The sequence below is a fragment of the Parasteatoda tepidariorum genome, chromosome 2 (assembly GCF_982258835.1).
Source record: "Parasteatoda tepidariorum strain Cologne lab strain chromosome 2, Ptep-v5.0, whole genome shotgun sequence".
Classification (NCBI taxonomy): domain Eukaryota; kingdom Metazoa; phylum Arthropoda; class Arachnida; order Araneae; family Theridiidae; genus Parasteatoda; species Parasteatoda tepidariorum.
Window position 1 is genome coordinate 94378760 of NC_141756.1, and position 25445 is coordinate 94404204.

At 28.6% G+C, this 25445-nt stretch overlaps 2 protein-coding genes across 7 annotated transcripts in view; one reads left to right on the plus strand and one right to left on the minus strand.

Annotated features, from left to right (window-relative positions):
* Positions 1–1719: 1719 nt before the first annotated feature.
* Positions 1720–6719, minus strand: Clbn (Nuclear export mediator factor NEMF homolog Clbn). Its single transcript, XM_016058479.4, has one exon. It carries the CDS (start codon positions 6297–6299, stop codon positions 3402–3404), a length of 2898 nt encoding a protein of 965 aa, XP_015913965.3. The 5' UTR covers positions 6300–6719; the 3' UTR covers positions 1720–3401.
* LOC107444359 (uncharacterized) overlaps positions 6510–25445 on the plus strand; it is a 35329-nt gene continuing 16393 nt past the window's right edge. For 2 of the 6 annotated variants that reach the window (XM_087157772.1, XM_043047985.3), the window contains exons 1-6: positions 6510–7122; positions 19392–19452; positions 19541–19627; positions 20317–20410; positions 21027–21174; positions 24954–25001. In XM_087157772.1, coding sequence (XP_087013898.1) covers positions 7051–7122; positions 19392–19452; positions 19541–19627; positions 20317–20410; positions 21027–21174; positions 24954–25001 — 510 coding nt within the window. In that variant the 5' untranslated portion in view covers positions 6510–7050. Of the gene's footprint in view, positions 7123–19391; positions 19453–19540; positions 19628–20302; positions 20411–21026; positions 21175–24953; positions 25002–25445 lie in introns of all 6 variants that reach the window. The other 4 variants (XM_071177851.2, XM_043047986.3, XM_071177852.2 and 1 more) reach the window with 4 other exon arrangements.

A 25445-nucleotide genomic window follows, 5' to 3' on the forward strand; every position in this document is an offset into this window, starting at 1 on the left:
TCGAAATATATACTATCCTCCAATTTTTATCGTATTTATGGTCTTGTAACTTAGCATTTGTAAATCTACAAAATTTTATAGTTATGTCAAAAGATAAAATCTTTTTAATATATTATGCTTTGTGTAAAAATAAAGACATCTTCCTTTTCAAAAGCCTAGAAATTTACCAAATCAAATTTATAAAAAAAAAAGATTGAAGAATGAGAATTTTTTGCATTTTAGCTAGTAGTGCAAAATTTGTACGCTTAGTGTTTTATTACGATAAAAAAAATATGTTTAATGAAAATTCTGCTTCAAAGAGGAAAAAATTGTGATCGCTTGATTACGATCACTGGATACCAATTGGTCAAATGCTTTTTTTTTCTCTGGTTTTACTCCAATAACCGCCACAACATTTCAAATCATGGGTTGCAAAAACTGTCTCAATTGATGATTGGTTTTCAAATCCTGGCTACATACGTGTTTCAAGACGTTACCTTCCTTCTTCAGTATTCATATTTATATTAAAGTCATGACAGTAATTATAAGTTAATAATTAAAAGAATATAAAAATACTTTAAAATATTTTTATGTAAATACATTAAGAATGACTGATGGTGAAGATAAAAAGAATTCTAAAAAAATTATCAAGCAACAGTGGTCGCCATAGCAACAAATGCACACTGTTTACTATTACTCTTGAACACAGTTGAAAAGTGTGATGTACAAATAAGGTGTGCATGCCATGAAACCCAAAACAAGACCCATTTTGCCAAAGGGTAATAGCTATACTTATACAAACACATGATACATTAATTATCAAACTATATGAATGTTATATTATTCCCAAATAAATTTAGTTCTTTAATAATTTTTATGCAGGACATTAAAATCTTTAGTTAACAGATAGATTTTTTAATAGTTTTAATTCTAATGGTCAAATCACCATCAAATTAGAATTAATTGTTTAAGAAAATATTTGAATTACTCTTTTCTAATAAAGATCTAGAGCGGATTTTGGAGATAACTCTGTTGAGAAATGACTGTCTCAATTAATAAATGATTATTCAAGGGGAAAAATTAAAATTCAGTTATAAAAACATATATAAAGCCTTAAACATCTAAAGTATTAGTAAGTCATAATAGTTAATCAAACGTTTTGCAGAAAAGGGGGATTTTCACACAAAGCATTGCTCTTTTGAAAGAGAAGCAACTAAATTAAATCTGAATACAAATACTATTTTTGCAGAAATCTGAGAAAAAAAGATTTACAATAGAATTTTGACAATAAAAGGTTATAATTTAAAAAATGTATTTTTCAAGAGAGATTTTTCCCCTCTACTTGTGAGTCGTCGTCTTCTACAATTCTTTTACTGAAGTCTATTTCAATTGCTCTAAAAGTGATAAATAGGCAGTAATTTTTTACGGAAAATAAGACATGGAATTTTTAAGGGAAAATATGATTTTTGAAATCTGGGCCATAAATTTTTTTTCAATAGAAACATTAGAGGGCTGTCCAATTTTTATCTTTCTACACATTGTTAAATGTGGAATTATGGATTTAAGGGAATTTCTGCAGCTTTTAAAATGTGTCAATAATACCTTGAAATGTGTAAAGTGGTAAAAATGGAAAAAGTAATTTCCATTGCCTATCCAGCTTCTTTAAAATAAAAAAATCATGGCATATGTTTATCATAGCTCAATAATTATATACTTAATCGATCAATATCTGGAGAAATATAAAGACAAGAAAAATAGTTTATTTATAAATACATACATAGGTTGTTCATTATTTTTTTCTATACTTTTTTGTCAGAAAACTTTAACATCAACTGTTAATATATAACATGATAAAACTCTACATGATATTAAAAGCATACATTGTATGTTTAGTATGAAGGGAAAAAAATCATAAAACTATAATGATTTACCAATTTTTTAAAAGGGTAATTCTTTTTATTGTTTATTTTATAAAACAGTAAATTCCAATAGTAAACATTGCTAAATACTTTAAAAATCAGGGTTCAAAACTTAATGAATCAAATATTTTTTTAACTAATTTTTTATTTACTGAACTAGGTAATCTTGTGAAAAGTATAAAAGGATTTGCCAGAAATGACTAAGAGTATGGTCTGAGAAATCCAGATATTTTAGGCATTACAGAATGAGGATTTTAAGGACAAAATTTAAGGAATTTTTTTTTTTATAATTTTGAACCAAAAAAGTGACTAAATTTGTCATAAATCCATATTTTTTTCATTGCTATTTAGTAATGAAAAACTAGTAAGTTAACAATGAAAAACTAGTTTTCATTGCTATTTAGCAATGAAATCTGACATGATAATTCAGTAGACAAAGTATTAGCAAATTTTCATAAGTTTGCTCAGGTAAGCATTATTTATTTGTACATATATTACAGATTAAGCTGAAATTATTTTGTTTTTAGACTACACAGAGTATCTTTTTTTCCCCTTCTAATTATGAAAGCTAACTTTCCTTATATTTTTAATAATTTGATCAATTTTTGAAGAAAAAAGAAAAACTAAAATTTTATTATCTATTATGAGAAACTTTATGCTGATAGGTTCTGAAGCAAACATCGAACAAAATACAGCTGAAGACATGTAATAATTCTGTCCCGATAAAGTAAGCAGAATTATTGAAGTTTCAAACAAAAGAAAGTTTACAATGAACCAAACAGCATCATAAAAACAAGAGTTTTTATTTTTTAACGTGCCAGAAATACAATACAAACATTTGGCTGTGATTCCTTCAAATGTGATAAACAATTCTAAAATAATTCTGATTCTTTCTAATTCATTAGATAAAAATTGATTATTGAACTTCTTGAAAAATCCATAACCATTAATTACAAAACAATGGTTTTTCTATTTAGTTGTCAATAAGGATATAGTCGAATGACGGTCCAGCAAATCTGAAATATTTAAAGCATGTTTCTGAACTTCATACATAAATTTTGAGGACTCAATTGGGCACATCATAAGAATAGATATAAATAATAGCTTTTTTTTTGTGTGTCCATGAATTAATTTTTTAGAGCCAAGTAGTAAAATAAAAATACCGCTTCAAATTTATGCTTAGGTTATTTAAAGTTTTCTAAAGAAATAATTTCAGTGCATCATGTTTTATGAATACAAGCAATTCATTATTGAAAATATCCTTTTTATAGTTAAACTCCTCACTTTTAACTACTGTAAAAAGTGAGAGCTTAAAACTCTAACTTTAAAAAATCATAAGAAAAAGAAAAAAAAATTATAAACTGATTTAACATTGCCAAAATTGAGCAAACATTAGGAAGATTTCATTAGGAAAGTTAAAAAGTCAACTTAAAAAAAAAATTATTATACAAATAACAAAACAATTTCATCACATCATGGTATCAAAACATTTTCAAAAACATGTTATTTCTTTTTATAGCTAGCAGCAGAAATTTTAATCTTTCCAGGAAGATTTCTAGATATGTCCTGATCTTTCACACTCTTTAATAAATCTTTTTCTCTCTGAGTGGCTGACTTTTCCTGCAAAAAGATTTGCAAAGCAGTCTTAGCAGCTTTACCTCTCCTGCTACTACCTGGTATAATTTTAAGTTTATACTTATAGTTCAACATAGAAGAATAAGGGGCACAAACAGGAACAGAAAACAGTAAGATATCATCAGGAGTCGGGCATCCAGTTAAAGAATTGAGCACTTTAAATTCATCAGAAGTTGATTCTTCATCCTCCTCATCTGAAGCATCATTTTGTATTGTTGTTGCACTCTTTTCTTCTTCAACGGGTTTTACTTCCACGATTGTATTTTCCAAAGGAGCTTCAATAATAGTAACAGATTTCTTTGGATTCTTCATTTGTTGCAGTTGGTGCTTCACCTCTTTGTCTTTCTTATTTTTATTTTTCTTATGCTCCTTAGTCGGCCCAGCAGAACCTAATATTCTCATTCGCAATTCCCGCTCTTCTTCGTCCTGATCTTTATATTTTTCTTTTATTTTCTTCAACTTACCGCGCTGTCCTCTTTTGGGGGCAGTTAGTTTATTTTTGGCTGGCTCAGTTGGGATATTTTTGTCCACCTTTTGATTGTTTGAAGGAGCTTTCTTTGTATGCTGGATTATCAAGTTTTCAGAATTGCTCTTAATTTCTTTGGAATCATTCTCCTCAGTAGTTTCAGAAAGAACATTTATCTTAACTTCAGTATCAGGAAAATATATACCTCCTTTATCTTCTTCAGAATCAACCGCATTTTCCTCTACAGACAACTGATTATCAAGCGTCTTTACACCCCCAGTATCATCATCAGCGTCTTTAGTATCATCATCATCAGAAACACTGTCGTGCTCCGAGTCATCATTTAGATCTTCCTCGTTTTGGTCCGCATTATTAAACTCAATCTGATTACCTTCAACTTTGCTGCTCCGCTCGTTGACGTGATTCTGTATACTCTCTTCATCTAACTTGAACATGAAACCAAAGCCCATAATAAGATATGCAGGAGTTAAATAGTTTTTCTTTCCACGAATCATAAAACTTCCTGTAGTGAGATATTCACCAGTTGGAGCTGTTTTTGAGACCTGGTTAGCATAAACCCACCATGCGCTAGTAACGACCTTCGCATCCCATGCTGAACTATTACAAACTGCCATTATTCCAGCTTCATTTAAGGTTTTTGGAGAAACATCACCACCTTCAGGATTTTTAATCACAACACTACTAGCACCATGCAAATCTGCGTGAACATATAAATCATTTGCTTTCAAATATCTTTTCACCAAGAGCTCATTTTGCTGCACATCTCGCCCTGCTATTACCAGATAATTTTCAGAACTTATAAACCACAAAAACTTTTCAAACCACATGACTTTCCTAGCTTTAGTAATACTTGTTGTAACAGCCACTTCTTTCAATGCCTGTTTAGTTTTCTTTTCAGCATTTTTGAAAGCTTTTTCAGACGACTCGATCGTTTTCTGCTCTTTCTTGGAGTGAGCTCGTTTCATGTCGTAATATTTCCTGGCATTTGCATAGGCTGAAAAATCCAAGTCAATATCGACCAATTGTGGCTTGGATTCTTCATCGTCACTATCGAAATGCGGATTAGAAAGAAGCATTGTGAAATGATTTATATCCAACTTTAATTTTTTAATAGCCGATGCCACTGGATCACCTTCGAATTGAGCTTCTTTAATTAAATCCTGAATATGAGACCAACTGATTTGGTTAGCAATAGCACTTCTTATAACTGTAATTGCCTTATCAACAAGATCTAAATTCATTTCAATAAGCTGAGCTTTTTCAATATCAACAGCTTGACTCTCATGCAATTTTGAAAGCCTTTGCTCGTGATCTTTCTTAACATTCGCTAATTTTTTCAATGCTTCTTTTTCTTTCTGAAGAGCTTTCAAATCTATTTTTTGACCTTCCATGCTAGAGAAATAATTATCAACCGCTTTGTCGAAAGTGGGGTATTGAGTATATTTCAACTCAGAAAACTGATGAAAGAGATAAGGATGGAATTCAACATTGGCAATAATCTCTTTAGCGTCAATATTATTTTTTTCAATTTTGTGAAACACATATCCACTACAATTTTTGGCCAAATCTTTCATCAACTTATCAGCCTCTTCCAAAGAATGAAACAATTTCGGAATATCTTCTGGAACTTTGAATTGCTTGCTTATTAAACAATTTTTCCCGAAATTATTCTTAAGAAGAACATGATCTAAGAGGGCAGGGCCATATACAACACGAGGCATTAAAATTTTTTTTAAATTTTCGCCATCTTTAGCACTGTTTAAAGCAAGACAGATTTCATCTTTGTTAAAGCCAACTGTCGACATTCGGGCATGGTCAACAGGATATTTCTCCCGAACTATAAATTTTACATCTTCACTCCCAGAAGCTCTAGGCCTGAGAATATTCAAAATAGTATATTCGTAATCAGTCAAAACTATATTACCTCTGTCATATAATTCTAAGATAATATGGTATGCGGCCTCATTGATACCAAATTGTAAATCAACAATTCGATCAGTTCCCAACTGCTTGATACTTTCTAGCCTTTTATTTTTGATGTGTTTCCTGAATTTCATCGAAAATCCTGAAGGAGAAGGATTTTTTGGCCACTCATATTCAGTGGTGTGTATTCGAATACCCGATTCAAGTAAGAGAACAACTTTTTCTTCATAACGATTCAAGCGAATTAAATATGTTTTGTTATCTATATCATACACTTGATTAACTCGCATACCAATATGTTTCTGTAATTCAGAAACAATGGCAATAATGTCAATAGTGCTGAATCTATTCTTCATACTGATTGCAATATAGAACAATTTGTAAAACTATAATGAATTTTTAGGAACCTAAACTAAAAATGCTGCAATTTGGGTTATACTGAGAAACATATACAAAAAGCCGGAGAAGTCAACCATTACCTTTATTTACATTTTTTGATGTCGTAATGTTTACGACATCAAATTTCAGCAACTTCGTACTTAAATCAGGTCAATAACTATAACTATAACTTGAATCGGTTTTTATCAATGAAAAATTTTGAAAATATCTTCACTGTTTTTATTTGATTTAAAAAACTTATATGTTTTTTTTTCTTGCGGCTTAAGTATTAATTAGTTTAAATAATTTCAATATATCGATATTGTTATGTATATCAAATATAATTGATATCGAACGATATCAAATATAATTGATATCGTTCACTCTCAATCAAAATTTCAAAATAAACAAAGCGCTGAGAAAGAGGAACATGAGTTTTCATTTCAACACGCATTGTGTCGGTAAAAACCCAAATTTTTCAAATTCTATGCAATAGCTATTTAATAGCAGATAACAGAATTATGTTTATTTAGATTATTCCTGGGTTTTTTAAACATGTGCCATTTTTAATGTGAAATCTATTTTTCGGAGCAGAACTCATGATATCCGCTCGGAAATACTTTTTTTTTTTCTCTTCCATTGATCTGAAATTTTTTTTTTTACTCGTGTTTTCTGAGATTTGAAACTGTCGAAAAGCCTTATTATTTCTGTTTCTTGTATGTTTTCGCTATGTACTCGTATATAAATTTGATTATCTTCACTCTATGGTACATTGTTTTAAAAACGGAGAGCATTAAAATGGTTAGTATGTTATATATCTATAGACTATTATAAGTGTAATTTTAAAAATTAGTTTATTCTGTACCAGGGTTGGGTTTTTGCCGTCAAAAACTGGTTTTTGACATGACAGTGGTAAAAACCGTCAAAAACCTACTGTTTTCTTTAATTTATGGCATATAGCGGACAATATATTATTTTCACATAATTGCCTTTATAAATGAATGTTGTAAATGATTGCTATTGATTTTGCAACTATATACATGTATTCTTATAGAAGGATATACATTCATACAGAAATATTGTAATATACTTATTCAAAATAGTGCTACTTTCTTTTATCATTATAGCTTGATTTGCAAAGGATTCAAAATTTTGCACTTCTTAATTGTTAGAAATAAACAAAAAAGCTTGGAACTATTAATAAATTCAAGAACTAAAAAGAAGAATTTAAAATTTGGCATTTCTTAAATATTAGAAATAAGCTAAACAAAACTTTCAAAACTTGTAACTACTAACTCTAAGTCAAGAATTACTGTTATTTTGACAAGTTAAAAGCTTTTTTTCAGTTGGAAAAGCACATTAAACAAAACTTATTTACAAACAAAATTACATGTTCAGTAGTCGGGGTCACTGTCCCGAAGCATACGATAGCAAGTGACTAATTTTGCGCATTTTTCATTGCCCAGTCGATTTCTGAGTTTAGTATGGATGAGTCCAAAATTCGAGAAGATTCTTTCAATGGAAGACCACCAGTCTAGCTCCAAGGAAGCCTGTCATTGAGGATAATGATAACAAAATGTATTGCAATGTTGCAAGGAAACTCTAAAAGGATTTCCCAGGCTTTTTCATGTCTCATTTCTGCATAAAATGTTGAAAACAAAAATGATACGAAAAGTTTATTTTATGAGGCTTTCTTTTAATGTGTACATGTGTTTCTCAAAGCAAGATTTTATGAATAAAAGTAATCAATCTTGACATTCTTCAGTAATGTAATATGCCAAACAAAATGATGCTTGGAAATGTTGAAAATTTTGTTTAGTATCCTAATATTTTACTTCAAATAGTATGTTTTAATGTAATCATGTTGGGAAAATGCATGAATCTGTTCTTAAATATCTTTTAACAACTTTTTTTCTAATTTTATTGCCCAAAAATGAACTAATTTTAAATTATAAGCAGTTATACTCAAATAAAAATACAGTTTTACCAAAACTATGGGTTTTTGACAGAGGGGTTTTTGACATGACGGTAAAAACCATGGTAATAACCGGTAAAAACCGTCATGTGTCAAAAACTTGCCAACCCTGTTCTGTACTACAGTATGCATGTCATTTTTATTTCAGGTTTCATTAATTTATTGTCGACTAATTGTTATATGGACCCCTGTTATATTTGTCTGTATGATACCTATGCTGATAAAGAGCTATTAGTCCTCTTTTTGTTTAATAATAATTTTATTGTCATTGATTTAGATCAAATTTTGATTTGTGAATTTTCAAAAAATATGTAAATAATCTGTGTAAAGTAGAGTTTCGATAATTCGAGGTAGATGGGACCTCGAACTTTCGAAAACTCCATTTATCGAAAACTTTGAAATTTAAAAAGAGTGGAAGTTGCAGTTTTTTTCCACGTGTTGGTCATTGTATAGGAAGACTCGACTTCATGGGAAGCTCGAACAATCCAGACTCTACTGTAGGGGTGCTCAACCTGCGGCCCGCGGGCAGGCCCGTCCCTAACGGGGGGGTGAGAGGGGTGTCTCACCCCCCCAGCGATATCATCCAGTCGGCAAATTCAGGTTGAGTCGGCATTTTTTTTTCTTTTTTTTTTTAACATTTCAAAATCCCGACTTCTTTCCGAAATTCTTTCATTGTCGGATATTTCATCGGTGATGAGATTTAAACAGATTTGAATGTTATCTGAATTTCGTTTCGGGATCCCAGACCCGACTCGGCAAATCTTGTTGCGAAATGTGTTTTTAAATTTAGTTTTTTTCTTTTCTCCTCCAAGAGTAACCATTTATGATAATTCAAAGCAAGATGATCGATAATTCAGGCCAAAATCCCGACTTTGCCGAAATTCTTTCATTGTCGGATATTTCATCGGTGATGAGATTTAAACGGATTTCAATGTTTTCTGAATTTCGTTTCGGGATCCCAAACCCGACTCGGCAAATCTTGTTGCGAAATGTGTTTTTAAATTTAGTTTTTTTCTTTTCTCCTCCAAGAGTAACCATTTATGATAATTCAAAGCAAGATGATCGATAATTCAGGCCAAAATCCCGACTTTGCCGAAATTCTTTCATTGTCGGATATTTCATCGGTGATGAGATTTAAACGGATTTCAATGTTATCTGAATTTCGTTTCGGGATCCCAAACCCGACTCGGCAAATCTTGTTGCGAAATGTGTTTTTAAATTTAGTTTTTTTCTTTTCTCCTCCAAGAGTAACCATATATGATAATTCAAAGCAAGATGATCGATAATTCAGGCCAAAATCCCGACTTTGCCGAAATTCTTTCGTTTTCGGATATTTCATCGGTGATGAGATTTAAACGAATTTCAATGTTATCTGAATTTCGTTTCGGGATCCCAGACCCGACTCGGCAAATCTTGTTGTGAAATGTGTTTTTAAATTTAGTTTTTTTCTTTTCTCCTCCAAGAGTAACCATTTATGATAATTCACAGCGAGATGACCGACATTACATGCCAAAATCTCGAAAACCGTTTCTTTTGTATTATTATTTAAACGACACATTCTTAAATTTAAAAAAATTTTGTAGCGACCTTAATTTTTAGTTAGCTTATAATGTATCATAAAATTCAGATATTATTTATCTGAATTATATTAAATCTTTATTAGAGGTTTAAGTAATTTTTTTAAAGGAACTGATGAACTTACATGATTTTTTTTTTAAAAGAATTATAAATTTTATATGAAATAATCGTGCCGGTGATGCAACCAATTTTTTTTTCTTTCAAAATATAGGGAAAAAATTACAAATAAGAGTACCTATTAAATAGGATACTTTATTATTCAAAATATCTTATTTAAATTGTTAAATTCTGTTTAAATAACACAAATTATTAAATAATTTATATTTTCAATTAGTAAACGATATTTATCTATTATGAAGAATTTTACTAACTCCAAAGGACTCCTAACTCCAAAAAAGAAAAGAAAAACATTTAATTTGTTAACTACCATTCAGTTCATAACTTTTAAAATTCTATGATGATTGAATTATTACTTGAGTTCAAAATTTTTTAACCTAAAATAAAGTGTTCAGGGACTAATTGATATCTTTAGAACAATTAATCATGACAACAAAATTTGATATTCTCTATGGAAAGTAATTAACATATATGTGATCCTCAATCCACCTTTATAAAAGTTTCCGTTTTGAAAATAAAATATTGTTTTTTGCTTTTAATATTTTTTTTCTTTCAAGAATCCTAAGAATTCTGAAACATTAAATTGAGTTACACTCAATCGAATCAACACTTCGATCATTTCACACAATGTGAGAATGGTTGCCGAGTTCAAAGTGTTAAATGTTGTAATTTCGGATTCATTAATTATTTCAATAAAAATATGGTGAAAATAGAGAATTCCGAATATTCACGGAGAAGTGGCAATTCTGTTTGATCAAGCCGCTTACGGGCACTATGAAAAGGCGCAAAAAAGGATGGAGCTGCGACTCGATCTTGTGAAGCAGGACAAAACCCCGGATATTTCTGTCAACTTGAAAAATCGAGGGTCTTTTAAAAGTGGTTAGCTAGAAATGCCCTAAGCTATATTTTCTCATGTTTTCTCTTACTCTTTCTGAGAATAAAGACAATATCTTTGTCCATGTGGTTAAGAAGGGGAAGGAAGGGGCTCAAAGCACAGGCAGCTGTGGTACCAATTACTTCACTGACCTGTCTTTAACTGTCATGTACGGATACTTAGTTACTCTAAGCGTATTTTATAAATTCATATTATTATTGAATAAAATAGAAAATGTGCTCACATGCCAACGATCGTCCTATCTACCGCAGTCTAAATTTTGAATGTAAGTATAATTTTTTTATGAATACATATTTATTATTTGCAGTCTTATTGTTTAAATATTAAGTTTAATTAAATTGCATTAAATGTGTTATTACTTTCCAATTAAATTATTTCGGGTGAAAATAGATTTTTATGAAGCAGATAAAATTATTTTTTTAATCTTTTTTGTGCAGTAAAATAATTAAAAGAAAGAAAAAAGAGCAATTAAAAATGCTATGTTATTTATATTCATTAGTAGGAGCTAGGGATAGAAAAAGATAAATCACATCTGAATTTTGAAAATTGGATACTTTTTCCATTTTTTACTTTTTACTAAGCTTTTATTTTGTGCTTGAAATAGTATTTTTTTTTTCTTTTTTAGATTTTTTCAGCTGAAATTATTTTTCATATATCTTATTTAATTGAAATTTCAAATTCTATATTTCTTCGTAGGCTTTGTTTTTATAAGTCCAAACTGCAATCCTTTATGAAGAAAAATGTACTAATGTTAATTTTATTGAAAATGTAACGTGTTTAAAAATAGAAAATTGAGTTTTTTTTTGATAAATAATTCTTTTTAGTTATTTTGTACTGTCGTCCCCACTTAATCGCATAATCGAATTACCCGCTTATACGAATAAAATTTAATGGAACCAAATCATTTTAGAAGAAACTAATGTAAAACTTCCCCGTTTAAACAGTTATTTGTTGTTTTTTACCCCCGCCTAATTGCATAAAGAAGTGGTACTCAAACGAAAAATATATTGTTTATTTTTGAAAAATGTTTCACCAGCTAAAATGGAATTTCCCTTTTTCAGTTAAGATAAAGATACAATATGTGGTCACTTCAATAGGGATTTCTTATTCATTAGTAGGTGTTTGGGGTAAAGTTGAAAAATTAATCAAATCTTGCTGCCAGTTTTATATATTGAAGTAAACGAAGGGGTTTTTACCCCTCTTTGACTTACTTCACACACACATCATTTAGAATGTAAAAAAGGGATAGAGTGATTTGTCTTGTGATCCCATGTTGATGCACTATTAACTTTGATAAAAAAAAAGTTTCAAAAACCTAACACACTAGTGTACAGAGAGTCTTTCTCTTAAATAGAATAATTGCTTAACCCAGTTAATGACTTTGAGTTGGGTGCAAGTTGTGAGCGAAAAGGAATGATTTAAATTAATCGGAAAAAAGCAAAACAATGAATCTTAGAAGTAATAAATTTCAGAAAACCCTTAACTAAAATAGCGCATTAATTTAAATAGAGCATTAATTAAAATTTCTCAAGTTTCGAAGATTAAAAAAATAAATAAGTAAAAAAAATTCTGAATTTGTTTGAAAGGAATACACGCAAGTCATGAAATTTTTAGTAGAAACTAAAAGGGAATTCTAATTTTGATGAATTCAACGGGTATAAAAAACAGTCTTCAATTATAGATTTTTTCGGAAGGGATCAATTAATATTTTAGTACCTACATTATAGTTTTTACTAATATTGATTTATTTTTATGTAATTTTAAATGACATTTATATTTTATGATACTAACGCATACAGTTTTAATTATAATTGTTTATTGATCATAAAACTGAGCTTATTTAATCAAAATGCTATACTATGCATTAAATACCATTAAAAAGTAAAATTTCGTAAAAATTCAGAATTTTGGATTGAATATTGCACTCCCCTTTTGATCGAATAACCCGCTTAATTGCATAGATTTGGCTGGAACCGACGTATTTCTTATGTATTTAATTATTTAATGTTTCTATATTATCCTTTTGACTAAAGTTAACAGTTTTTCATTTAAGTTAATTATTAGTAAAAAAAAACTTTATAATTTTGTAAAAATTCAATTCACAGTTTGTATTAAAAATGCAGAATCATACATTTTAGCATAAATGCTTTCATAAGTTTTTATTGTTAAATCTATTAGCGTTAACTGCACCAATGACAGTTGCGACAAATGAAAGAATTTTCAGCAAGATGAAGTTGATTAAAAACTATCCTATCTTCGAACAACAATGACCACTGAACGCCTAAATTCACTGCTTTTACTCAAAGCAGAGGAAGATATTGTTGACAATATTAAGCATGATAAGTTGGCCGAATATTTTTTGCTTTTAAAACAACATCGAAGTAAATTTATGTAGCTAATATAATATAACGTAATTTTACTAATATCTTAATTTTTTATCATTTTTACGTGAATTTCTTCATTTATAATTTAAATGGCAAATATTTTCAATGTTTTTCTACATTTTTTTCTTCTTATTTTTTAAAAATGAAAGGTCAATTTACTTTTGAATAAATTTTGTTTTGAATCAATATCTTATAGAAGTCTGTATTTGCTGATTATGACTTACTTTCTCATCGTCAAACAGTTGCTGTAATTAGCTTATGGTAACAACGTTTAAATGAAACGAAAGATATATTTTAATTGCCAAGTGATTTTTCAAAAAAATATTTAAATATAATGTAAAAAGTATTTCAAAGTTGCGTTGAAAAACATTTAAATTTACAACTTTATTTTTTAAAATTATTTCCACAAATAATTATTGCTTAATGTTACTGAAAACTTATTTTAATTGAATAAGTTTCAGTTTATTTGAAAATAGTTTTTTTTCTTTAATATTTTGTTACCATTTTAATAATTAAAATTAATAGAAATGTAAAAAGTATATTTTCTTTGCATTATTTTGAATAATTGCTGGTACTATTTAGTTATCAATAATACTACATTTTTCACCCATGGCGGTTGCATTTTTAAGTGCTGTAAAAATTATTTCGATGAATAGCATTATGTTTATAACTAGTCGAAATGATTTCAAAATAAACTTTGGAAGCTCAAGCAAAGAATATATATTCTTTGGCTCAAGTTTTGTGGCGCATTTGAACTCTTTTATTTGATTTGTTTTACCTTTGATTATCAAGCTTTAGCCATATACAAATTGTGTATATATATATATATATATATATATATATATATATATATATATATATATATATATATATATATATATATATATATATATATATATATATATATATATATATATATATATATATATGTACATGATAGTCGGCAAAATAAACTTCAACACCCCCCCTCTCGAATCGGTTAGGGACGGGCCTGCCCGCGGGCCAAATGCGGCCCGCCAACCCTCGATGTGCGGCCCGCGGCCGCAATCTGAACAAAATGGAAAAAAAATTAAATATTTGTTTTTGAAAAATATTAAAAAATTCGGTAATTTAAATTTACACTTTTAAGTTTTTGACGCACCCAATCTCAATCAATGTAGTTTTTCGATGGTTAACGCTACGGATTTCAGCATAGTTTTAAAAATCTCAATATTTTTAATACATCATTATTACGATTTACAAATTTTAATTACCACTTTTGACGCTTTTCGTATGTGCCGATTCCAATGACTTTTCGGTAGTTATTGCTACCCATTTTCAAGTAGTTTCTGAAATAGCGATTTTTGAAAGTTATGAAACGCTTTATTTGTGCAAACTTCATGGAAAATCTAAATGGCTTTAGATCCTTTCTTCAACAGTTATTGCTGCACATTTCCGCCCGGTTTTTAAAACTTCGATATTTTAGCACGATATTATTACGAATCGCGAGTAAAGAATCGCTCATTTAGATAACCATTTTTTGACATGGCTTATTTGTAATGATTTCATCGCAAATCAAATTATTTTTTAATCGTTATTTTAGAAATTATTGCTACACATTTCTACAAGGTTTTGAAAGTACCGATATTTTTTATACGTTTTTGCGACATTTTAATTTCAAATCCCGACTTTAAATTACACAAAATTTTGATGAACTTTATTCACTCCAATTTCATCTGAAATATAAAAGTATTTTGGTTAGTAGTTATTACGTTTTCCCCGTGATTTAAAAAGATTATGATATTTTTAATACTATGATTTGACAGCAAGCGAGTTTTGAATCGCGCATTAAAATAATTATTTTTTATGTGCTCTGTTTGTGCTGATTTTATAATTTGCGTTGTGCCGATTTTAACACGCATTTTTTAAGAGGTTTTTCGAACGTGTTTTTTCTTCTTTCCCGTTATTGCTGCATTTTTATTTGTGATTTAGAATATACCTGATATTTTTCACACAATATTACAACTCGTGAAATTCGATTCAGTTTAAATTTTTTTTCGTAACTTAAAAAGTAATTACGTATCTAAGCCAAATCAACACCTTCCCAGGAAAAAAAAAACGAGATGTGTTCATATTAAACGCGGTCCGTTTTGCAAAAAAAATAATTCAAAACACGGCATAATTCTTTAGTCCCATGAACACGTGCAAGTTTAACAACACACATCGAACCTATTCTTTTTGTTGTCACATGTAATTTAAAAGTCATACATCGTAATTTGTATTTACGCTATCTGAAAACTGCGCATCGCATTTCGTATTAACATTAACGAGATTTAAAAATAATCCATCGCGTTTCGTATTTATGGGATTTAAAATCACATATCGCGATTCGTATATATCATCCGTTGCTACTTTTCCCGCAATTCATATGCACGCGTTTTCAAATCATATATCGCGATTCATATTCATGAATTTTAAAAATCAAGTGTTGTGAGTAGTCCTTTCTCAATTTAAAAGCCACACGATTCGTATTCACGCGATTTGAAAAACAAGCATCGAGTTTTTTATTTACGCAATTTAAAAATCACACATGGCAATTCGTATTCAAGCAATTTAAAAATAACACATAGCAATTCGTATTCAAGCAATTAAAAAATATCACATCGCTATATGTATTTCCGCAATTTAAAAACTCAGAAAGGAAGAACACCATCTAGGACAAATTCCAAAACTGATTATGTTATTTGCTCTAAATTTAATACTATCCACAACAACAGCTTCTGTCGAAAGACTGTTTTCCAGAATGAATTTGGCCTGTTCAAAATTACAGAGTAGTCTTTAAATACAATCATTACATTTTCATTTAATGGCTCAAAAAATGTCACATGATCAAGTAGATAAAATTATCACAATATTCAAAAATTTTACAAATTACAGTATAACCATTAAGAAATTTTTTAAACCATTTTCCACCTTCTTGGAGCATTTTATATCATTTATGATTATATGCTGGGAAATGATTTGTATATCATTAAATTTTAACTGTATAAAAAATTTAATCAAGATAAGTTTCGTAAAGTAATGTAAATTTTATTGATTGTTAATTGATTGTGTATTAATTGTAAATAGTAAGTGTCATGTTAAAATTATATTTGTCATAAAAAGTTGTAAACAAGTATTTTAATAGCTTTTTATTATTAAGGAATATAGTTCCTTAAAATTTAATGTGTTTTCTTTCTTTCTTTTTCTTCCCTCTCTCAGCCTCTTATTATTAATTTAAAATAAAAATGTCTGAAAGTTAAAGTACATTTCCTAATAAATGCTAAATCTTATTTTCCACTGAAGGGGTTTTGTTTTAATCATTTTTAACCCTATAAACTTTCTTTAAATCAAAGTATTTAACTTGAATTTATATTAATAACTAGAATATTTATTTATTTGAAATTTAATTCTATGAAGAAAAAAATTTAACGTTAAAATTTATGTTTAAACGGACTTTTGTATTTTGTAATGTGATAAAAAAAATTTCAATTTTTCCATAGTTTTTTAATTATTTCAATTTATCTAAATTTTTTCTGATAAATTGATTCTGATTTTCGAACTCTGTTTTCCTTCTTAAGTAATCAGTTTTGCATTTTCTAATTTTAAACGTTTTAAAGTATTGTATTTTCTGCAAAGAGATTACAAGGTTAACCAACAAAAAGGATTTAGTGTTATATAAACAATGATGTTTATATAACAATCACCACTAACAATTGCTTTCAATATGTCGGTCTAAATACTTTGGCATGCGGCCCTTCATTGGTCAATCTGCTGTGCATGTGGCCCTTCACTGAAAAAGGTTGTGCACCCCTACTCTACTGTATGTGATATTCTACCGCTAATTTGCGGAATTCCGCTACTCTCAAGACCAAAGATTTGCGGATTTCCGCTAATCAATTTATATTCCTACAAAAGTTTTGCAAAGTTTCGCTAATTTAAAATTTAAATTTCTAAACTTTCCAAAATCTCGTTAAGAAGACTTATTTCGCTCTTATCTGTACTGCATTTTTTCCCCTCCTAAGTTCTTATTCTCGTAAGATAACAACTTATTTTACACAGATTTGTTAGAAAATAACGCAATTTCAGGCAAAATTCAGGAACACAAGACAAAAAAAAAAAAAAAATCGGCTGGAATTAATGAACTACTGAGGAGAACACAAAAGTATAAAATTGATCATTTAAAAAATAATTCCAAAAGATCGTTTGCTAGAAAAAAACGAGGCTTTTTTTCTCAATTTTTAATTTTAATGAGTTGCAATTTTTATGCAAATTCCGAATTGCAGCGGAAGAATTATTTAATCAATGTGATATATTTGCCTTCTTTTTTATTTGGCTATATTGAATTACCTAATTTTTTATATGGTATTAAAAAATTGAAATTACGTATTGTGCATTTCATAAATCAATTCTCAACACACTCGCCATTATTGTAAATTTTCTTTTCGATCATTTTTTGTCTTTTGTAGTTAATTCAATGCATTCTCTTATGATTTTTAAAATTCCGATATCATTATGGGCTCAAAATTGAAATCACGCATTTCAGTGATCACTTTTTATTGGTAGATACCATCGTAAATCCACACGGTGTTTCGATCTTTTATCTGCTACCAATATTATGAGTTTTCTCAATGTTTTTCTTTTTAAATCCCTGTATTGTTTATTAATTATTATTAACGCAAAATTCAATTTGCAACAATGTCTTGATTTTGCGATAGACTTTTTCACTGATATCCACATGTTTTTTTAAAATCTCGATAATTTGATACAATATTATTGAGAAACAAGGAGTTTGAATAGGACACTTGAATAATTACTTTTTAACACTCTCGATATGGGGAAAATCTATGCAGCATTTCGATCAGGATTTTTTGGCAGTTATTGCTGTTTTAAAATTGTTATTTTTGCATTTTTTGTTATTTTTGAAAATCCCAAAAATCTTATAATACGAAAAAATCAAATTACAAGCTGGAGTATTCACTATTTGAGGCACTAATTTTATAGTTTTTTCAATCAGTGTTTTCGCAATTATCACCATTGATATAGGACGAATCTCCACATGTAGGTTTAATTAAGTCCTTTATAACCTATAAAGTGCTAAAAAGGAGGAAATGTGTAATTTTTTTTTCAATACGTATATTCTTTTATGTGTTGATGAGAAAAAATTTATTATCAGACAAAAAAAATTTCTTGCTCTCTTTAAATTTTATAAATGTTACTTTTGTGCATAAAAATGACAATCTTTTATTTATTTTCTATGTACAAAAAAATAAAAAAATAGGCATTAAAATTTTTTTGTAAATTCATCATTGTTTGAATTTTTCTATATTGAATATTTATTTTACATTTTTCTATGAGAAAAAAATACTATTTATTGTAAGATCATATAGAGACATGTATCGAAAACTGTTATTTACCAGTTTAAAAATGAAATTCTGAAATTTTATTCTGGGGATATTTCCATATTTCTAACTGTTCCTACCAACTGCCAAGGCTCGAAAAAGTTTTTAATCTTGCAAAAATGTAAAAAAAAAAATTTTTTTTTGATTTGTCCAGGGTTTGACTGAAGGTTATATCCTTCAAGTTAGTCCCCTTATATGACGTTTTTTTATTTATTATACATCTTTCTCGCCTGCCACTGTCTTTAATTTGCCAAATCTTGTGGATTATATTGGCTGAGATACCATAATGGTTATCTTTCCATTATGTTTTCTTAGTAGTTTGTAATTCCCCCGTCAATATGCTAAAGAAGAAGATACTGAAGGAAAAGTAAACCGAAAAATGTAGCAGATCCATTTTGGAAAACTGTGCATAATCTATTACTATGGTGATACAAATTGTACGCAAAATCTACTAATGTTATTTTTATTTGCAATGAAAAAGAAATGGAGCCTTCCTCTGCTCTGAATTGGTTCAAACTTAGTTTGTGTGTCCTAGAAACTTCTTATTTAATACTCTGTCCACTACAATTTCCATCTAATAATGCCTTCTTTTCAGCAGTTTAAAGTAATTAAGTGTTCATAAAAAGAATATGAGGTTAATAATTAATATTTTTAAAACTAAATCTTTTCTTTCTAATTTTTTAATATTTTACTTTCTCTAGTACTTTGAAGATTCAGAAATTGACTGTACTCCATATAATGTACCGACGTTAAAGTGTGAAGGTATGCAATCTCAGTGTTTAGATATATTTGAATGAATTATTTATCAATTTATTAGTGTCACAAAAGTATGTTTTAAACCATTTTTCAGATACTGACTGTGACAAGCCATTGAATTCAGATGATTTATTCATAGTCACACCGTTGGATTCAGCTGATTTGTCCATAGATTGTGAAGGTATGAAATCAAAGTATGCTGAAATTAAATTTCCATTATTCATCCAGTAACTTATAGTAATTTAAACTATTATTGATCTGTGTTGTGCATAGTAGACCAATTTTGAGACATATACAGTAAGGAATCGATTATCCGGAACGATCGGGACCATCGCTATTCCGGATAACTGATTTTTCCGGTTTTCTGAATCGCTACAAAAAGCCGTTTTTTTTAATTGTTAAACCAAACTAAAAAAGAAAAAATTTGGAAACAATCTTGAAAAGAAGAAAAAACAATGAAGTAATACACTAATGGTTATTTCCAAAATGATGGTAAGGTAAACATCTTTCAAAAAAGAAAGAAAAATCCTACAATTTTATGAGGAAAAAAACATTTTTTTAAAAATATGGCGGAAAAATTTATTGAATTTCGTTTTGGTTTTCTGGTTCTCTGATTTCCGGATAACGGGTTCTGTACTGCATATACACTTATTTATTTCCATTATAATCATTCTTGTTAATTTTCAATATTTGATTTGTAACTCGAGAAAAATAAACTTTTTAGTGAATATCAAATTACACTGTTCAAGGGTTTTACAATGGAATTGATCTTATTAATAAAGTACATTTTTTTTTCTCCACTTATTGCTTTTTTTTTATTTATTATTATTATTTTTTTTAGTAAACTTTATTTTAGAATTTTAATTTTAGGTGATCAGGACTGTATGGAACTTAGAAAAAAAAGGAATTCAATTGATTGTGAAAGCTTTGATATTTTGTTTTCTGCAAAATATGATTTAATGAGGTAATGATTTTTTTAATTGTGTTAATTAAACTGTGGCAGGATTTGAAAATTATATTGCTCAAAATTATAAAATATTGATCCCTAATTTTGACGAAAATCAACAGGATGTTGGATTTAACAGATGAAGGGTATCAAAGGAAAAAAATAAATAAATAAAATTGGTTATGTTTGATAAGTGATCATGATTGAGCATTGCAAAATAACTCCATTGAAACTTACTCAGTCTTAATACTTTTTTGTATAATACTTAATGCTCCTGTTTTTTACTGTGTCGTTTGTGTGATATGTTTATTTTTAAGATTTGAAAGCAATAAAATGTTCATATTAGGTGAATAGCTTTGAACCTATAAATTTGATCTCCAATTCCATTTAGTAATCGTTAAAAAAAATTTTTTTGATAAAATATTAAAATGCTCAAAATATATATTAAAAAAAAAAAGAAAAATTTTATGACTCTGATATTTTTAACCTATTTTTTAAAACCAATTTTATCTGTGTTATCTTGGTACAAAAATTGGTACAGTAACTTATAGAGTGTTTAAACGTATGTGACTTAAACTTGAATTTAATCATATCTTTCGATAATTACACCTTAATTTTAATAATTTTTTTTCAGAAAATCAATTACTGTTAAATTTAGACCTTTACCTGAGTATGTAGCATGTTATGAATATTATCAAGTTCAACTGCGAAGGAAAGAATTAACTGAAAATAACTGTTTTAATTTGTATCTTTTATGCGTAAAGGATCATGTGAAAAGTGAGGTAAGTATTTCTTCAGTGCAAACAAAATCTATCATTTATTCTACTGCATAAATTTAGCTCTCTCTTTTTTAATTATCAAATAATTAAAAACAGTTTATTACTATAGTTACATTTTTGCCCAAATTGAAAGGCCTCTGTCTCACCATCTTGGATTTTAGGTAAAGTTATTGATTTGCGTTTTCCTCTTTTTTTTTTATTAAATTTTTTTTTGTACTTTTTAAACTTTTAATAATAGAGTATCATTCAATAGCAGTATACATACTTTTCACTCCGAATTGGATAATAGGGCTATCTATCATAGCTTTCCATCTCACTCTATTTGTACCCAGATAGCTCTCCTAGAAGCCTCTCTCTATGTCTCTCCTATTGCTTTCAATTCGTTTACTGTCGTCCTGAGACAGGTATTTTTAGGTTTTTCTATTGCCCTGAGGGTTCCAATGAAAAACTTGTTTTACTTTAAATTTTTCTTGTTTACGTAGAACCTGACCAATAAATTTCTCTTTTCAATAGTCTTATACCTTTTAGAAAAAGATTGAAAATTAAGGGGTCGCTTTATTACTTTAGGTAAAATAAGTTTCAATTTTTAGAACTTTTATAAGTTTTTTTCCTCAAAAATGTCAACTTATAAAATGATTTATACGAAATGTTTAATTATGATAGTATTCAATTTTGTGATTTATGGGTTTAAGTAAATAGTTTGAAACTATGCAGTAATGCGTTTTTAGATATTTTTAAAATTTAATTTTGTTACAGTTTAAATTTATGAAAACCCATTAATTTAAACTGCTAACAAAATTAAAATTTTAAAAATATCTAAATGATTGACGCTAAAGAGAGTTTTTTCAAAGTAAATTACTCTAAAACCATGGGCATCACCAGGGTCTAATTTTTGAAGGGGATTAAAGTAACAATACTGTTTGTCTAAGATAGGTACTCTGACCGCCACTAAGTCTGTGTCAGTCTGGTGCTATGGAAACAAGAAGAGGGCATTCTAGGGAGGTTAGCTTCGATGATAGAGATCTCTTCTCTCGCCGAAACCAGTCCTAAAGAGGGATCCTGCACCACTACTGGAAATTATCATACCTCGTTACCATAGTCACCGCCACAGCTCCAGACGAATGTCTGGCAGAGTACCTATCTTGGACAAACAGTAGTTCTCTATCACAAGAAAACAACTTTCTTATGTATGCAAATATTTTATTTATTCTTGTCTTTAACTTTGATGAATTTAAATCAATAATGGTTCATGAAAAATTTTGATTATTTGTGTGTATGATATTATTGGGGACTAGGAGAAATTATTGAGGATGACATATACTTATGGTTAGGGCTGCAGGTTTGTCGAGGCGCGATGATTTCTGTGAAATTGTCATCTTTTTTTTTATAAAATCCGCAAATTTCTCAATATGTCTTGACTTGCCCGAAAATTGCTTAAAATTTAATTTTTTTTTTCATTTTTTATTTATTATTTTTATTAAACAGAATTTTTTTATTTTCCTGAACCTTAAATTTAGCATGTAAAATTGATTAGATATTTAGGGGAGTGAATCAATAGCAAAATGACATGAAAATAGTTCAGAGATAAGAGATAATCACAATCTTGTCAACTAAGGTGGTTTACACTTAGGGAGGGTAATTACCTTCCTGAAGTCAGTAAGAGTACAAAAGAAATTGGAATCACAAAAGAAGGAAAATGTTATAAATCAAATCTTTGACAGAAAAATTGTTATACATGCTATTGCACTGGGCAATGAAATTTCTTCTGCCTTTCTACATATCCAGTTAATTTTTCCTAGGCGGTTTCTTGTGATTTCTTAAATATGGATCAGTTTCTTAGATGAAGGGGGGGAGGGACTAGTAGGTAGTAGTTTAACTAGTAACTTGTAACTAGTAGTTTAAATGTAGAATGTTTGAGTTTTCACAGCAATTACTTCTTACAAAGCAACGGTCAAGGAATTGCGCGTTGGTGAAGGAAAATTGATCGAGTTTTGGAAATCAAAGACCGAACGCTCCAAAATTGGCAAAAGTGGCAATTCGAAGCTTGTCGGTGCTTAAAAACGGCGTTGACGCAGAAAGATCGTTTTCTAAGTATAAAAATGTATTAAGTGATGAAAGACGAAGGATAAATGAGAATAATCTCACAATGTACAATACTTTGTACCAAAATTCTGCTCATTTAAATAAAAATATTAATATTGCTTGAAATTCAAAGAAATACTTTTGTTGTGTATTTTTAAGCTTTCTTTATTATTTGCGCAATTTCTGTCTTTTGCATCATTTATGTAATAAATTTTTTTATGTTTAGAATTTGTGTAATTTTAAAAATTTCCCTCGATTTTTCCACGAATTTGGGGTCTTTTTTCCCGCGACAAACTTGCAGCCCTACTTATTGTCCTCCCCACTAACAACCCCTATGGCTAAAGCAAAGACATTTGTCACTTATGTAAAAACCAACAGGTATATAATGCAAAACTATCTTTTAAAAAGTGTTGATTGCTAAATTGCATTGGTATAATTTTACAAGAAAAAATGAATAAAGTATATGAAATACCACACACTTTGTATCTCAAATTGTGATTGAGTATTGGCCTCATATTTTGCATGTTTCAAAAGATATAGTTGAATGGGGTAAATATCCACCATCACTTTATTTGTAAGAATTAAATAGAAAGGATTTAAAGCATACTTAAAATTTTTCCAGCCCGTCTCCACCCCTTCAACAGTTGAATTCGGTTGGGTGGAGAATGGATTCTTACAATAATTTTGTTTAAGACGAAAAAATTTTCTTGGATCGAAAGGGAAATGATAACACAGAATTCTTAATTAAATGCATAATTTATCAATAAGTAATGTTGTACTAAATAATTAGTGAAATAAATATTTTATCTAGATTTTACAACTTCAATAAACACTTAGTGGACCAAAATTATAACCTGCTACGCAACTATAAAAAATGTGTCATACACAATGTACCCTAAAGCTACTACACATATTTTTCAGAATGTACCAATTGAGCGTATTTATCTGAGGAATGGCAGTTCTTTTTAATTTTGAAATACTCTAAATGCCACATGATTATTGAAATCCTGGTTTTATTAATATAATAATATTGTGCCATGTAAATTTTAAAATAAGTGTTTGAGTCTTTTTTTTTTTTTTAGCATTTATTTGTAGTTTTTTTTTTTTTAAAATCCATTTAATGATTTTTTTTAAAATTCACATGCTGATTTTCTAATAGCAATGATTTTTTTTTTTTAACTTCACAAAAAATTTTCTGGTTGCAAATATTTTTTATTTCTTTCATTTTTTCATTGATTAGACTTTTTTAAATGCTGGTAAAGGTGTTTGCTTTGTAATAACAATGCTTCATTAAGGAAGCATAAAAACATATCAAGCATCAGATCTGTAAAATTTTGGTTGTGTTTTGTTGATGACAACAATTTTCAACAAGCTGGCACTAAAATTAAGTATGTCATTATTATAAGATAATTTTAAAATTAACCATTTTTATATTATAATAGGTTTATTTTATAAGTGTTAATAAATTTCGTATTAATTTTCTTTACTATGTATTAATGAAGTTAGTAATTAGTTTCTTTTTTTTTATGTGGGTGATTTCGTTAATTTAGATTTATTTTATTTACTAGTTCATTTACTTTTGATCTTATTCATTAATTTGTTGTGTTTTTTTTAATCTAAAGAAATTATTATTATTATTATTTTTTTAATTTTAACATTCTTGCCATTTTAGATTTTAAATCTTTATTTTACAATTTCAGACTTTGATGGAATTTGTTGACTTGCATGCTGGTTCATATGTTATTGTTGTATGTTTTTTTTCCATTCATTTTCTTCAGTTTGTTTTCTTTCATAATTTCTTTTATTTTTCAATTTTGCAATTTTTATGCATTTGTCAGATTGTTTGTCATTTTATTGTATAACAGAAGTCAAACAAAAAAAAAAAATTTCCGTGGGTTTATCGTTATACAATTATTAAATTTATACCTATATCCGGAAAACACAATAAATAATCATTTATGTAGTAATATTGACATACAATTTAATCAAGGGTAAATTTAAAATTATAAACTTTTGTATTGTTTTTATAATTATGTATGTATCAGGAATTCTAGTTATGCGCCATAGCATGCCGAAAATATGTATATGCAAAGTATGCAAATTGCAAAAATAATTTTATGCTTATCCCCAGGGGCATGTAATTTTTCATCATTTTTTTTTTAATTTTTCGAAAATATTTGTAATTTATTAAT

Bases quoted from the DNA above. Each gene is read 5' to 3' on its own strand.
- Clbn (XM_016058479.4), bottom strand. From the start codon at position 6,299: ATGAAGAATAGATTCAGCACTATTGACATTATTGCCATTGTTTCTGAA.